This window comes from Ahaetulla prasina, chromosome 1, assembly GCF_028640845.1.
Source record: "Ahaetulla prasina isolate Xishuangbanna chromosome 1, ASM2864084v1, whole genome shotgun sequence".
NCBI lineage: Eukaryota > Metazoa > Chordata > Lepidosauria > Squamata > Colubridae > Ahaetulla > Ahaetulla prasina.
This window is the reverse complement of record NC_080539.1, coordinates 2,060,978-2,077,172: the sequence shown is the minus strand read 5'-3', so window position 1 is coordinate 2,077,172 and position 16,195 is coordinate 2,060,978. Positions and strand designations below refer to the sequence as shown.

Genomic DNA, 16,195 nt, shown 5'->3' with positions numbered 1-16,195 from the left:
GCCTTGTCTATCATCCTCCATTGTTCCCGGTAGGGAGCGATGGGTGTGAGAGTCCCACGTCATCCCCCTGGAAAACGGGGAGGTTGGCTTTAGACCCGGCATCCATGAAGTAGAAGGACTGCCATTCCCATCATCCTCTATTCTCCCTGGGGGGCGATGGATGGTCTGAGGAGTCCCATTGCGTTGTCTGGGATGGGAGGGGGCTTGAAACCGGTGCCCCTGAAGTAGAAGGCCGGCTGCGCCCATCAGCCTCCCATCCCTCTCCGGCAGAGGGTGATGGGTATGGGAGTCCCACCCCATCCTCTTGGGACAATGGAGAAGGGGCTTTGAGTCAGAAGTAGAAGGACTGCCATGTCCGTCAGCCACCCTCCCTTTCCTGATGGGGTCCCATCCTCCTGGACATTGGGGAGGGGTCTTGGACCGTGCACCCCTGATGTAGAAGGACTGCCCTGCCCATCAGCCTCCTTCCCGGAGGGGAGCGATAGGCTTGGAGTCCCATTGCATTGTCTGGGATTAGAACCGGAGCCCCCAAGAGGAGATGGGCCGCGGGGCCCATCCGCCTCCATCCTCAGTGGGGAGCGACGGGCTGGGAAGTTCCACCCCATCCTCTTGGCAAACGGGGAGGGACTACCACGCCCATCGGCCTGCTCTGCCCCCGCGGGGAGTCACGGGCTCGGGAATCCCCTCCCCTTTCCCAGGGCTGCGGCGCTGCCCGCTGTCCACGTCCGCCGGGGGGCGGGGCCGTGGGCGTGGCTTGCCAAGGAGAGGGCGGGGGAGAGGAGGAGGAGGAGCAGCCCCTCCCCTCGCCTGCCTGGGCAGATCCGTGGGCGTGGCTTGCGCTCGGGAAGCGCCCTGGAGGGGAGGAGGAGGAGGAGAGGGGAACGTCCCCCCTCCCTCGCGTATCTGCTTCCCTGGGCGGGGTCGTGGGCGTGGCTTGCGCTCGGGAAGCGCCCTAGTGGGGGGGAGGAGGAGGGGCATCCCCGTCACCCTCGCGTGCCTGCCTAGTTGGCTGGCTGGGCGTGGGCGTGGCTTGAGCTCGGGGGGGAGGAGAGAGGGGCGGCCCCCCTCCCTCTCCCGCCTGCCTGCCTGCCTGGCTGGGCGGGGCCGGAAGGGGCGGCGGCGGCGCCCCCCCTTCCGCGCCAGGCAGCCGGGGGCGGCGGGCGGGCGAGCAGGCGGAAAGGCGGCCGGTGCCCGATGGAGGCGCCCCCCCCGCCGCTCCGCTTCTACGGCCAGGGCCGCCCCCCGGGCCAGGCAGGCGCCCCGCGGCCCCGCCCCGCCCGGAGAAGGACACGGAGCAGCAGGTCTGAGGGGAGGCGGCGGGGGGGGTCAGGAGGGGGAGGGGAGAAGGAGCCGTGAGGGGACCCTCGCCCCCACTCCTCTCCCCTCCCGCCGCCTCAGCGCGGCCAGGCCTCCCCGCCGACGCCGGCGCCATGTTGGGCGGGCGGGCGGGCGAGCGGCCTTCTCTCTCTGAGGGGAAGGAAGGCCTCGGGAAGGCCGGGAGGCGACGCGGGCCCGGCCTGGTCTGGGCGGAGGGAGGGAGGGAGGGAGCCTGTAAGGTCCCCCCCTCATCTACCTCTTGAGGGGACGGGGAGGCCCCTCAGGCGGCTTCCCCAGGGCTCGACTACAACGCCCAGGATGCCCCGCGCGGCAGGCTGAGGGATTCTGGGAGTTGGAGTCCGCCCCTCTCAAAGCAAGATGGCGGCTGGGGGATGGTGGGAGTTGGTGTCTGTCCTTAAAGGATGCTGGGTGGGGGATTCTGGGAGTTGGAGTCCACCCACCTTCAAGCATGTTCGATGAGGGGATTCTGGGAGTTGGAGTTTCTCCTTAAAGGATGCTGGTGCGGGATTGTGGGAGTTGGGAGTCGGTCCCTCTCAAAGTAAGATGGCTGGGGGATTGTGGGAGTTGGAGTCCATCCATCTTCAAGCATGCTGGGTGGAGGATTCTGGGAGTTGGAGTCTGCCCCTCAAAGCAAGATGGCGGCTGGGGGATGGTGGGAGTTGGTGTCTGTCCTTAAAGGATGCTGGGTGGGGGATTCTGGGAGTTGGAGTCCGCCCATCTTTAAGCATGTTAGATGAAGGGATGGTGGGAGTTGGAGTTTCTCCGTAAAGGATGCTGGTGTGGGATTGTGGGAGTTGGAGTCAGTCCCTCTCAAAGTAAGATGGCTGGGGGATTCTGGGAGTTGGGAGTCCACCCATCTTCAAGCATGCTGGGTGGGGGATTCTGGGAGTTGGAGTCCATCCCTCTCAAAGCAAGATGGTGGCTGGGGGATGGTGGGAGTTGGTGTCTATCCTTAAAGGATGCTGGGTGGGGGATTCTGGGAGTTGGAGTTGGAGTCCGCCCACCCATCTTAAAACTGTCAAGGGTGTGAAATGCTGGAAAGGCCTCCTCCAAGATGACCAGTCCCTTACCCGGCCTTTCAAATCTCCCAACCGAAGCTACAGACTTGGGACACGCCTTTCCTTGGGAGGTAGAAATGGGGAAGGTGAGTCCCAGGGAGTGGGGGCCTGTGGGGTGAAGGGGAGAGCGCATGTGTGACTGCAGCACCAGGCATTTTGTTTTATTGGTCTGGCTTTCGAGGTGCTTTCATACCACTTCTCTTAAGCAGGCTGGGTAGTCCGTGCCAGCAGCTGAACATGGGACTTGTAGCTGCATCCTTCTGGAAGGGGGTTGAGGTCTCTGTTTCCTATCCCTTTTTTCATGCAGTGGAATGGATTTTTCCCCAAAAAATCCCGCCACCGATCCAACCAAGTTCCTGGGCATGGCTTAGAATAATTTGGCTTTTTTACAAATTTGGCTCCTTTAAGAGGGGTGGACTTCAACTCCCAGAATCCCCCAGCCAGCTAGCTATGCCCCAAACCCAGCACATTAGGCTGTGTTAACGAGAGTCTGTTCCATTAAGGTAGAGGTCTTCAAACCTGGGAGCTTTAAAGCTTGTGGATTTCAACTCCAAGAATTCCCATGCTAGCTGGGGAATTCTGGGAGTTGAAGTCCACACAAGTCTTAAAAGTTGCCAAGTTTGGAGAGCCCTGCATTAAGGGAACCTATCAGGATTGGGGGGTGGGGGAAATTGCAGCCAGGGGACCCTTTTGGGGGCAGGTAGAGCATGTTTTATGCACGGCAAAGGGCTTGTGAACGCAACACGTTACGCGCACCCAGCTTTGACGCAACTAAACTGCCTTGCAAGATTGTTGTGGGATAAAATGACCGGACCAGATACTTGGAAGTTTGAAAAACATTGGCTTAGACCCGACCAGTATAGCTTGGAGGTCTCTCATTCCTTGTGCTGTTTTGTCATAGTTGGTCAGGAATTGGCGGGTTCCTACAAAGTGCACAAACGAGGCACTTGTGTTGTGTTGCAAGAGTTTGCTTTGTTGCGAAGATCACCTGAAGAAATTTGGGTGCCACCTGGTTCACACACTGGACTGAATATTGTAATGTGGCCTGTTCGTTTTTCTTTGCGTGTGTGTTTGTGTGAATCAGCCCACTTGTGGTTTGTCGACCAGGTTTGTGGCTTCTTATCGTTTCAGCCAGTTTGGGCTCAGTTATTAGGAGTTTCCCCCCTACATTATTTTCCTTGACTTACACTCACAATTGAGTCTAAAATTTCTGTTGCTAAGTGAGACGTTTGTTAAATGAGTTTTGCTCCATTTTACGACCTTTTTTTCTCACAGAGGTTAAGTGAATCTCTGCAATGGTTAAGTTAATGACATGGTCGTTGAGTGAATCTGGCTTCCCTATTGTCTTTGCTTATCAGAAGATCACAAAAGGGCATCACGTGACCCCAGGACACTGCAACCTCATATTTATATGAGTCAGTTGCCAAGTGTCTGGATTTTGATCAGGTGACCATGGAGAGGCTGCAATGGTCGTAAGTGTGACAACAGGTCATAAGTCACTTTTTTGGGTGCTATTGTAACTTCAAATGGTTGTAAATTGAGGACTACTTGTATAAATTGAAAAGGTATCTTTTCTTGTACACTGAGAGCAGATGCACCAAGACAAATTCCTTGTGTATCCAATCACACTTGGCCAATAAAAAAAAAACACTTCTATTCTAAATCTCTGGCATTAATAGCATTTTGTGGGATGAAAATGGATCCTGCAAGTCCTGAGTTTGGACTAACAAAGCTCATTTCCTCCCCCCCCCCAAAAAAACACCCCCTAAAAAAGACCCTTTCCTGAAAATTTGGCAAAGCTTGTTCTTTTTACAAAGGAGATCTTGCACAGCCGCATGAATTATTTTGGTTAAGTGATTTTTGGGTGCTTTGGAGAGACTTTTGTGCTGATGGATTTTTGTCTAAGACAAAAACAACACCCATTAAGAATATAATTAAACAGCCTGTCCTACGTTTAGGGAGTTTAGTTCTAACATTCTGGCCTGTATCCATTTGAAATTCTCACGACGCGAGCGTCACGTTTCGGAGTGGCCTTAGACGGCTCCTGCATTTGGGAGAACATTTTTATGGCTGGAAGTGACTTAGTCTCATGAAATAATCAGCAGCTAATCATGAGGGACGCCAGGGAACCTGCTGGATGGAGAGCTCTAAAAATTATTTTGGGGTGTGTGTGATCAAATACATTCTCCTGATTTTTTAAGGTGAGGTCATTGTTGATCCGGAGTGCATAATCGTAGCATTTAATCCTTCAACTGTTGAAGAAGCTCATGAAAATACTGCTTGCGAAGATCCTGGACAAATGAGCCCAAACCAAGCTTCCTCAATTGTTTCTCTTTAAGGGAGATGTTGGGGTGCTCTCTGAGCTTGGAGGTTTTCTTGCAGATGTTTCATTACCAAACTAGGTAACATCACCAGAGGAAGAAGAGAATGGGGTTTTGTGGAAAAGAGGAGGAGGAGAAAGGAAGAGGGAGGAGGAAGGAGGAGACTGTGGGGTCCTTGGTGCTCTGAGCTGGGTGGTTTTCTTGCAGACATTTCATGACCCAACTAGGTAACATCACCTGTGGCAGAAGGGAGGGCGATTGTAGAGAGGAGGAGGAGGAGGAAAAGGACTGTGGGCTCCTTGGTGCTCTCTGAGGGAGGTTTTATTGTAGACATTTCATTACCAAACTAGGTAACATCATCAGTGCAAGAAAACCACCCAGCTCACAGAGCACCAGGGACCTGACAGTCCTCCTCCTCCTCCACCTCCTCCTCCTCCTTCTCCCCCCCCCACAAAACCGTGCAAAGCACTGATGATGTTACCTAGTTGGGTCAGGAAACACCTTCAAGAAAACCACTCAGCTCAGAGAGCACCAAGGACCCCACAGCCCTCCTCCTCCTCTTAGTCTTCCTCCTCTTCTTCTCTGCCTCTTCCTTTTTCCTTTCCTCTCCCTCCTCCTCCTCTTGCCTTTCCCCTTCCTTCCTTCCTTTCCTCCTCCTCCTCTGCAAATCCCTGCAAAGCAGGGGTCCTGAAACGTCTGCAAGAAAACCACCCAGCTCAGGGAGCACCCAGGACCCCTCAATTCAACCCCGAGTTGCATAGGTTCTCTTCTCTTGGTACCCACAATGATGCTTTATGGACTTTCTGAATTTAGTCAAAGAGATGTATCTTGACCTGGGGAAGCATTGAGATTCCCACTCTCATCATCCTTTGCCAGCCTGGCAGTTGAGGCTGATGGACTTTGTAGCCCAGGCTCTCTGGAGCAGGGGTCTCCAACCTTGGTCCCTTTAAGACTTGTGGACTTCAACTCCCAGAGTCCCTCAGCCAGCAAAGCTGAAGTCCACAAGTCTTAAAGGGACCAAGGTTGGAGACCCCTGCTCTAGAAGAAGAGAGAAGGATGGTGTTTGATTTATTTGTTTGTTTGTTTGCCAGGCTCAGGCGGTGTGGCTCCTAAACGCTGAAAGGGTTTTTGACAATCGAGACTGGGGGCTTTTCAGGCTTTGCAGTTTTTAAAACGGGCAGACTTCAATTCCCCAGAATTCCCCAGCCGGCAGAGCTCACCTTCTCCTCAGCAGAACTGATTTCATCCTTCCCCAAAATATATATATATTTTTTTACAGCTCGCAATCCAGAAAGTCTCCCTGGGAGCTTCGTGATTAAAGCCGTGGGTTACTTCATGACCACAAGTCACGTCCAAGCCATAAAAAAGGTTCCCTCGAACGCTCTTCCCCCTAACTACGATGGGGAGACAAAGTCCAGGTGGCTCCTTGAAACGAGACAACGGTTCTGTTTGCGAGAATTTGAACTGGACAGAAGCCGTAACGTTACAGGCCGTTCTCGACTTAGAACCGTTCATTTCGCAACCGTCCAAAGTTAGGACTAGTCCTCGTACTTACGACTGCCACGGCATCCCGATTACTGACTTAAGAAAAGTTAAAAAATGAAGGAGACCCTTTTTTTTTTTTTTTGAATCTCACAGCAGCAGTGTTGAAATTCTGGGATGTTTTCAGGGCTGGAGACGTTGCAGTGTGTGTGAGCTTTTTGTGGTTATTGTTTTAAATTATTGTATCTTACGGTTTTGATGGTATTCTCAAAAGGTTTTGTTTTGAAGAACAGGTGGTCCTCAACGTACGTCCACAATTGAGCCGAACATTTATGTGGCTAAGTGAGAAGTTTGTTAAGTGAGTTTTGCTCCATTTTACGACCTTTGTTGCCACAATTGTGGAAAGTGGAATCATTGCCGTCGTCAAGTTAGTAACCCGGTTGTTAAATGAATCCGGCTTCCTGCTTGCCGGAAAGTAACAAAAGGGGATCACGTGACCCCAGGACACTGTGACCGTCATAAATATAAGTCAGGTGCCAAGCACGTGACCAAGGGGATGCCGCAACGGTCATAAGTGTGAAAAAGCATCGTAAGTTCTTTTTCTCCCAGTGCTGTTGTAATTTTGAGCGGTCACTAAGTGGGCTGTTGTAAGTAGAGGGCTATCTGTATAGTATTTTGATTGCTGCTTTCTTCTTATTTACTTGTGGGCGATGCCCAGAATGCCCAAGGGAGAGACAGCTATACAGATACCGTAGTCCTTGACTTACAACTGTTAGTTTAGCAACCGCCAAAGTTGCAACAGCACTGAATGGGGGAAACCAGTTCTTGCACTTACGACCGTTTTTAGCCTCCCTGTGGTCATAAGATCAAAATTCGGGTGCTTGGCAATTGATCGTATTTAGGACTTTTGCACCGTTCCAGGGCTGTATGTCACGTGATGACCATTTGTGACCTTCCCACAAGCAAAGTCCGGGTGAGTGGGGGAAGCCAGATTAACTTAATGATCATATAAGTCACTTAACGCATGGTTCCCGTAATGCCCGTGGCCAAAAAAAAAAAATGTGACTCATTCAACCACCGTCTTGCTTAGAAACAGAAATTTAGGCCCCAGTTACGGTTGTAAGTCAAGGATGACCTGCTAAAATAAAGTCCCTAAACTTAGAACAAGTTCCACCCCCCACCCCCCGCCACCTGCCTTAAAAGGTTGCAGAAACTCAGCCCAGGTGATTTGGGGAATCAGTTCAAGGCCTAAGCTACCATCCAAATCGTGGTTTATTTTTATCGCCCTCATTTGCGCGAGAAACGCGTGGCGGAGGAAAAGCCTTCCTGCCCGTCAGAAGTCTTCCTTCTCCTCGGCCTGTCCTTGACGCAACCTGGGCCAAATCTGAGCGATGCCATCAAAAAAGTGGTAGAGCAGGCCGGCCCCCAGGGGAAAAGGCTTCCACAGCAAGCCTCCATTGGCAGTTTGGGGTGTCAGGAGCCTTTGGCATTTGGGGCGTGTCTGGGGGAGCCTTCTGAATGCCTTCTTCAAGCAAGAGATTGCGTTGGAGACCTCTAATCTTCCCCTGTTCCCTTTCTGCAGATTATGGCGAACTCAACGGGACCGTTGGTGAACGAGACCCCTTCCTGACGTCTCCCGCTGCCGGTGACTCGTCTGGCCCCATTTCCGTCGTTCCCAACGGCAGCCAGCCCGGCAGAGAGCTCAGCTTGGCTCTCAAGCAGACGGCGAAAGGCGGCATGTTTGTCAAAGCTGGTCTGAAAACCAAGACCTTCAGCTTGAAAAACAGCCTGGACAGGAAGAACGAGCGATGCCACGAGAGCCGAGCCAGAGACGGTCAGTCCTGGGACAAAACCGAGATGCACCCCGTCCCCAACGGCATCGTGGCCGACGGCTCTGAGTATCTCGCCAACGGCTGTATCGGCAAAGGGGCGGACAACGACGGCAGCGGCTCGGAGAGCGGCTACACCACACCCAAGAAGCGGAAAGGCCGGCGCAACAGCGCCAAGGGCTGCGAGAACCTGAGCCTGGGGCAGGAGAAGGTCGTGCCGTGCAGCCCCGTCCCGGCCTTGAAGCTGGAGACAGACCCCTTCAGGGCTGACGGAGGGGACCCAAAGACCGACACTCGGCCGGACGGCCTGAAACCCGCGTGGAAGTGTGAGCAGCCGGGCGGGCTGGGGGTGGGCCGTGGGAAGCCAAGCGGAGTTGGGGACATGCTCCGGAAGGCAGCGGAGGCCAAAGTCGGACCGGCCGGCAAAAAGTTTGAGGAGCGTCCCAAGGGGAAGCACGTCTTGGTGTCATCCTCGAAGGAAGATTCTTGGACCCTCTTTAAGCCGCCCCCGGTTTTCCCCGTGGATAACAGCAGCGCGAAGATCGTTCCCAAAATCAGTTATGCAAGCAAAGTGAAAGAGAACCTCAACAAGGCAGCTCCTTCTCTGTCCTCCTCCTCTTCCTCCTCCTCCTCTTCCTCCTCCTCCTCTTCCTCCTCCTTGTGTTCGTCTTCTACGGGCGAGGTCCCAGTCCAGACTTCCAACCGCCTCTCCCAGGTCCCCATGTCCGCCATGAAGTCTGTTACATCGGCCAGCTTTTCCAACGGGCCCATCTTGGCCGGGGCTGACCGTGGGGTGTGTCCGGCCGGGGTCCAGGCCCTGCTGGTGCCAGCTGCTAGTACTGTCCTTTCGTCTTCTTCCAAACTGGCGGCCCAGGACGCTGGTCCCTCCGCAGTCGCCATGGACCCGCAGAAGTCGAGCCTTTTCATCTACCCGTCAAACATGCACAGCCTGTTCAGCGTGGCGCCCCAGGCCGAGTCTCCGTTCCTGGCCACGCAGCAAAACCTCGGCGATATCTTCCAGAACCGGTGGGGGTTGTCCTTTATAAACGAGCCCAGCGCGGGCCCGGAGACTTCGCCCAGGAACCCGACGGACAGCAAGGTGGCCGAAGTGACCTTCCAGGGGTCCTCCCCCACCACGTCGGTTCCTCAGGGGGCTGAGGCGTCTTCCGCTGGACCCGAACAGCCGGCCTTCCCCAAGGCCTATGAGCTGGCCAAACGGACTAGTCCCCAGCTGTTGGGCGGACTCTTAAAGATGGGGGCCACTGGGGAGGAGAGCGACCTCTTGTTAGAGCCTCACTTGCCGGGGGGCCTGCCCCAGGCTGAGCTGGGGCCCCCGGGGGCCTTTGTGTTCCTCGCCAAGGACTATCACGTAGACAGCCACCTGTCTTCGCCTACGAACACTTTGTTAGTCTCCACCAAAGAGCAGAGGCGCCCCGGCAGCCTAGAACGGAAAGCCAGCTGTGGGGAGTTTGACCTGCGGGCGGCTGTTCTATATCACATCCAAGGTAATGTCTCCTGGGCTTCCTCCCACCCTCCCCACTGGGAGGGACTCCATTGCCCATCAGCCTTGGCGTTTTCTGGAGAACTGCAGTCCAGTTTGGGGTTGGGGGAAGGTTTGGGCCCTACCCTCCAGGGCTGGCGTTGGGTCTCCCCGGGGTCCGGGAGCTGGGAGGGGGACCGACTGTTACGCGGGTAATCCTCAACTTGCAACCACAACGGAGCCCCCATATTTCTGTTGCTAAGCGAGACGGTTGTTAAGGGAGCCTTGCCACCTTTCTTGCCTCGGTCATGAAGCGAATCACTGCGGTAACCCGGTTGTTAAGTGAATCTGGCTCCCCCCATTGCCTTGGCCTGTCAGAAGGTCGCAGAAGGGGATCACGTGACCCCGGGACACTGCAGCCGTCATAAATGCGAACCAGTTGCCGAGCGTCTGAATTTGGATCACGTGACCGTGTAGATGCTACAAAGGTGACAAACAGTCCTTTTTCTCAGTGCTGTTGTAACTTTGAGCGGTCACTAAATGAACTGTTGTAAGTCGAGGACTACCCGTGCAGCTATGTTGGTTGGGTGGTCAACGCAAGGGCTCCCTTGTGTGTTGCAGTGAAGCCTGGGTCTGCTCTGCTCCCAGCGAGGGATGGTGAGCCTGGGAAATGGTTTCTGGTTGGACCACGGCCCTTGTGAGGAAGGGGAGGCTGAGCTAAGCCCTGGTGGTCTCACCAAGGGAGGACCCTCTTCCTGGTCTCGTTCAGCCGGCAGAAGCCCTCAGTGGGGACCCTAACCCTAACCCTACGCAGTGGCCAGGGGGGTCTTTTGGGAGAGGCTGGCCTTTTCTTGGTGGGCTCACTGTGCAGGTGGTGGTGGGGTTTTTCCTTTTGGCCGAGAGCCCCTCCAGTCCCCATAAGCCCTACTGGAGCTCCCACTCCCCTTTCGGCTCTCCAGGTCCTGGTTCCTGCACGACACGTGTTCTTACGGTGGATTTTATTTGGTTTATTTTTATCCTGCCTTTATGATTATTATAAATAACCGAAAGCAGGGAGCATATGGAATCTGTCTTCCTCCTCCTGTTACCCCCACAGCAACAACAACCCTGTGAGGCGGGTTGGGCTGAGACAGAAGCTTCATGCCTAAAGCGGGATTAGAACTCACCATCTCCTGGTGATTGGCCCAAAGTCACCCAGTTGCCTTTCATGCCTAAAATGGGACTAGAACTCCCATTTTGAGCCACAAGAGGGCCTCGTGTGACTCAACAGGCTAATGCATTAACACAGCTGCCTGCAATTACTGCAGGTTCAAGCCCCACCAGGCCCAAGGTTGACTCAGCCTTCCATCCTTTATAAGGTAGGTAAAATGAGGACCCAGATTATTGGGGGGGCAATACAAGTTGACTTTGTATATAATATACAAATGGATGAGACTATTGCCTTACACATTGTAAGCCGCCCTGAGTCTTCGGAGAAGGGCGGGATATAAATTCAAATTTAAAAAAAACCCTCCCAGTCTCCTGGTGACTACTGAGTTTGGGAGTCCCTTGTGTCTCCCCCGTCCTCTTTGACCCAGCCCCTCTCCAAACGGGTCAGCTTATCTTTGGTAGGCCTCTGAGCCTGACCGAATGGATCCATTGGTCTAGGAATGGGAATCAGCCGGCCGGTTGACCGATGGCCGGAGCCTGGCCGTAATGCGTCTGTGCTCCTTCCATCCTTTGCCAGTCTCCAAGGCATCCAACTGCAGGGTGCAGCCAGGTGGGTCAGAGGAAAGTATACGTCCCTTGGGCAGTCTTACCGCCGTGGTTGGTTTGTGGGGAGGCTGTCTGGGGAATTCTGGGAGCTGAAGTCCACAGATCTTAAAAGTTCCCAAGCATCCCTGAATAGTCTCCAGCCCCAGCAGGGGGTTGGACTAGAAGACCTCCAAGGTCCCTTCCAACTCTTCTTATTCCGTAATGTTTGCAGTGTCTAGCGGCCACATAATTCACATCTGCCACTTTCTCAGAAAGGGGAAGCCGACGGGGAAAATTTGCACGTGTCCCACGCATGATAGCAGCCCCGCCACACCCACGTGGCAGCCCTCGCCTGCCTGCCTGGGTCGCGAGCCTCCTGGGACTTGTGTAAAAACTCCCGATCCTCACTTAACGACAGCAATACAGCTAGTCCTCGACTTAACAACCGTGCATGTAGTGACCATTCAAAGTTACAATGGAATTTTAAAAAAAGCAACTTGTGACCTTTTCACACTTACGACCGTCGCAGCATCTCTGTGGTCACGTGATCAAAATTCAGACGCTTGGCAACTGGCTCGTATTTACGACGGGTTGCCGTGTCCCGGGGTGTTGCGATCCGCTTTTGCGACCTTCCCACCAGCAAAGTCAACAGGGGAAGCCAGATTCACTTAAGAACCGTGCCGCTAATTGAACAAGTGCAGCGATTCACCGTGGCAAGAAAGGTCATAAAATGGGGCCAAAGTCACTTAACGACTGTCTCGCTCAGCAATGGAAATGTTGGGCTCAAGTGGGGTCATAAGTCGAGGACTACCTGATGGCAGTTTTGGGACTGCTTTTGCTAAACGACGTGGTCATACGACGTCATAGTTTATGACTGCCTCGCTTAGTGATGGAAATTCCGGTCCCAATTACTGTGGTTAAGCAAGGACCGCCTGCTTATTATTATTATTCGAATTAATTAATAAAAGTCTGCTTATATGCAATACTAACCAGTTTCTTCCCCCTCCCCCCCTTTCTTTTTTTTTTTCTTCTTGCAGAAATGGAATCTATTTGTAATTTACAAAAGCGAGGTAAGGATTTACAGGGTTTTTCCTACTTTAGTCCTCTTAAAAGGGACGAAGCACATTGTTATTGTAGTGGAGGACGGTGGGAGGTTTGGGGTGAACCACCGAGGTAGCCTTCCTTGATGTTGTGTAGCAAATCTGGCCGGAAGGGAAGTGCGATTCACAGCCCCATCTGAATCTTCCCATCTCAGCCTGGTTTCGAATCAAGCACAAACCCGAGTCGCCTCTCCCGGAGAGCATGATGGGCCTTTTGGCAAGTGCCCACCGTGCGCGAGTGCTTCGGGTTTAGCCCCTACATCTGGCGCTCCCTTTCCAGCTAAGGGTCCTTGAGTGGCGCAGACTGCTAAGACAGTCTGTTATTAACAGCAGCTGCCTGCAATTACTGCAGGTTCTAGTCCCACCAGGCCCAAGGTTGACTCAGCCTTCCATCCTTTATAAGGTAGGTTAAATGAGGACCCAGATTGTTGGGGGCAATAAGTTGACTTTGTATATAATATACAAATGGATGAAGACTATTGCTTGACATAGTATAAGCCGCCCTGAGTCTTCGGAGAAGGGCGGGATATAAATGCAAATAAAATAAAAATAAATAAATAAATAATAATGCAACCACGACTCCTTTAGAACCGGCTGAGAGGGCTCATTTCACCCCATGGCGAGTACCCGACAGGATCCCCTTTAATGCAGGGGGGTCTTCAAAACTGGCCACTTTGAGACCTGTGGACTTCAGCTCCCAGAAGTCCCCAGCCAGCTGTATGGGAATTGAAGTCCGCAGGTCTCAAAGTGGACAAGTTTGGGAGACCCCCTGTCTTAATGGAGTGGTGTTGAAATTCATTGTTGGAATGTATCTTTGTGCAGCAACTAGAGTAGTATTCGGCCAGTAGATGGCAGTGTTTACAAGTTTGGATCTATGGTATATACCTGGGTGTCAAACCTGATTTCATTGAGGGCCACATCAGGGTTGTGTTTGACCTTGGGGGGCCAGGGGGGGCATGGCCAGCTTGACATCACTTGTGTCGGGGGTGCCTATGGTAGCCCAAGCGCTCTGCCAGCAAAAATGGGCTCCCGAGCTCTTGTTTTTGGCTGCGACAACTTCCTGCAACCCTCTGCCTCCCGCGCTCCATTTTCACTGGCAGAGGCACCATGGGCTGGTCCTTTCCTGTTTCCAGGATGGCCACACAGGCCAGATCTAAGCATCTGATGGGCTGGATCCGGCCCCCAGGCCTTGAGTTTGACACCACTGGTATATACTCTATGCTCTTTTGTTCTAAGGAGAGTTTCCTATTACAATTAAAACAGTTAAGCAGTAAAGCACATGGTGATTGTACTCTTTGTTTGATCTGTGGTGCTATAGATAAACAGAATTTCTAATAAGTAGACTCTTGATCACACGGCCGACTGCACTGTGGTTGGGTTTGGGGCATCACTGACCTTCGCTAATGCTGGGCTCGGGGCGGCCGCAAAAGTGACATGCTGGACATCCAGTTCACTTGGACGCTGTTTTTCTTTTCCAGACCCAAAACGGATAATCACTTACACCGAAGCCCTGGACACCCCCAGCACCTGAGCAGCAGCCGACGGTTTCCGCTGGGCACGTGGCCAGCCCCGTGGCCCATACCCTGAAGGGGCCGCTGGGCCACTCTGGTCATCTGAATCCAAACCGCAGGAACATCCCTTCACGTGTGTGTCCGTGTGTATACCGATGCACACCCGCATAACACAATCCCTATTCTGGGCTTGACGAAACTCTACCAAGCTGGCAGAGACTCCCCTGTGATTATTTAAACCCCCACTTCCGAATGTCCGGACCTTTCCCGATTTCTCGTTTTTTCCTCCCCTTCGGCTCCCCCCGTTTCTTTTTTTTTTTCCCTCCCTCCTGTTAAAATGAAACCAGATGTGGGTAGAGACTTAGCTTGTCCCGTAGCTCTGAGCATCGCGACCAGAAGCGTGTCAGGTTTTTGTCGTCGTGTTTTTCGGGGGCCTTTGCAATCATTGGTAACACACTAACCAGGAGGAAACTCTTCTGCACCCCCCTTTTCTTCACTGGCGGCTGGTGGGGAAAACAGGAATTCATCTTGGATCTTCGCGTCTCCCCACCACCCTGGCGAAAAACGGAAGGGGAAAAAAAAAAGTGGAAATTCAGACAGTTGCCGAATTAGGGGGTTTCCCTTTTTGGGGTGCGGTGGGGGTGATGTTTTCACGAAGATACACCCATCCTTCGAATCCCTCGACCGTGGTTGGCGGGGTGAGGCGAGGAAGGGACTTTTGTTGTTTTAATACGGTATCCAGGGTTGGGGTATGAGTGTGTGTCTGTGTGACAAGAGCGAGAGGAAGGGGGGGGGGACAAAGGCACTCGCTGGGGGGCTCCTTCCGTTCTTTTAAAGCCGGGATATTTCCCCCCCGCCCAAAAAAACCCACCCGGATCTATTCTGAGCTTGGCTGGCGATTCTTTAGCGCGGGTTCAAAGCATTTTTATTTTTTTTTTGCTAACGGTGTGCATTGCATGTGTGAATGCGAGAGGGACACACACACACACACACACACAATGCACATGGCAACTGGTATGGAAGTTAATGTATTTCTCTTGCCCTCCATTCTTCTGGAGGGGGGGTTGCCTCCCCCTCACTCACCCCCACCCCGCCTGCTTTCTCACTAGTGGTAACTCTGGACCGCTCCCCCTTCACACACACACACCCTTGTGGGGGGAGTGTCTTCTGAGGAGGGTCTCCAGATTTCCGTTTTTATGGCCTCTTATTGTTCTGACCCGTTCTTGTTCCCTTGCGAAAGCAGAAGGGCGAAGTTGGGGTGGCTGGCATCAAAATCAGTTTTTTAAAAAAAACAAAAAAAAACCTTCGGGTTATGGAGCAGGCAGGGTTTGGGGGGGGGTGAGGGGTGGGCTTGGGTGCACCCACAGCTGCAGCCAGGTCTGGGGAGGGGGAGGGGGTCTTGAATCAGAAGCTGTTCTCTCCCCCTCTTCCCCCCCCCCAGACTTCACGCTTTCACAAGACAATCCCCAGATGTGGCTGGACACTACAGATGTTGTGGGTGGGGGGCTGGGGGGGGTACACATTTGGATCCCATATTTCTGGGTGGGTGGGGGGGTTCTCGATATCTCAAGTGGGGGGAGGGTCTGCCGCTGTTTGAAACATTCGTCCTTCGGGAATTGCGCCTTTAAAGCCCCTCTGAAAATGGGATTATTTTTCTGCTTTTATTTTGCTAGGATTTAACTGCTGATCTTATTACTTCTCTCCCCCGCTCCCCTGCTACCTCCCCCCCCCCAGGATTCAGTTGGGTGGGTGGTCCTTTCATTTTTGCATCATGGGGGACCTAACTCTGGTCCTTCCCCCGCTTGAAAAAATCATACCCGTTTTTCCCATTCCTCAAATAGAGCTTAATTATTATCCCGTATTAAGGGGGTGGGTGGAGGTGGGGAGAGTTGTTGCGATCTGTTCCTTCTCAATTATGGATGAAATACTCTTTACCCCTCCCTTACGCGTAAACGTCCCTTGTTTTTAAACTTTCCTCTATTATGATTGTGGTTTTTTTCTTTTCTTTTGGAAAATCCTTTCGCCAAAGCCTTGGCCGCTTATTAAACAGAAACTCTTAACTTTTTCCTCTTCTCGGTTGATTTTTGTGTTAATAATTGGGGCTGGGGGGGACAGAAGAGCAATTCGGTGGAGCTGTGAATGACGGTGGCACATGAAAATAATGTATAGAGGTATATATATATATAAATATATATATATTTTCTTTTTTTGCTCAAGCGTATTAGTACTGTAGCATAAACCAAACCGGGGCAGATGTGGGAATGACGGGGAGTGGGGTGGGGGTCCTGTACCTTCTGGGGAGGGGGTGGGGGGTCGCTGGCAGGTTTGCTGGGAACCTGCTG

The 16,195-nt window shown here is 53.0% G+C and overlaps 1 protein-coding gene across 1 annotated transcript; it reads left to right on the top strand.

Moving 5' to 3' along the window:
• Window positions 1-1,087: 1,087 nt before the first annotated feature.
• NUFIP2 (nuclear FMR1 interacting protein 2) lies at window positions 1,088-15,133 on the top strand (the record flags this gene model as incomplete). Its single annotated transcript, XM_058163956.1, has 4 exons — window positions 1,088-1,301; window positions 7,782-9,533; window positions 12,280-12,312; window positions 13,821-15,133. Coding segments are annotated over 4 exons (2,052 nt in total), but the record flags the coding sequence as incomplete, so codon positions are not given.
• Window positions 15,134-16,195: the final 1,062 nt, after the last annotated feature.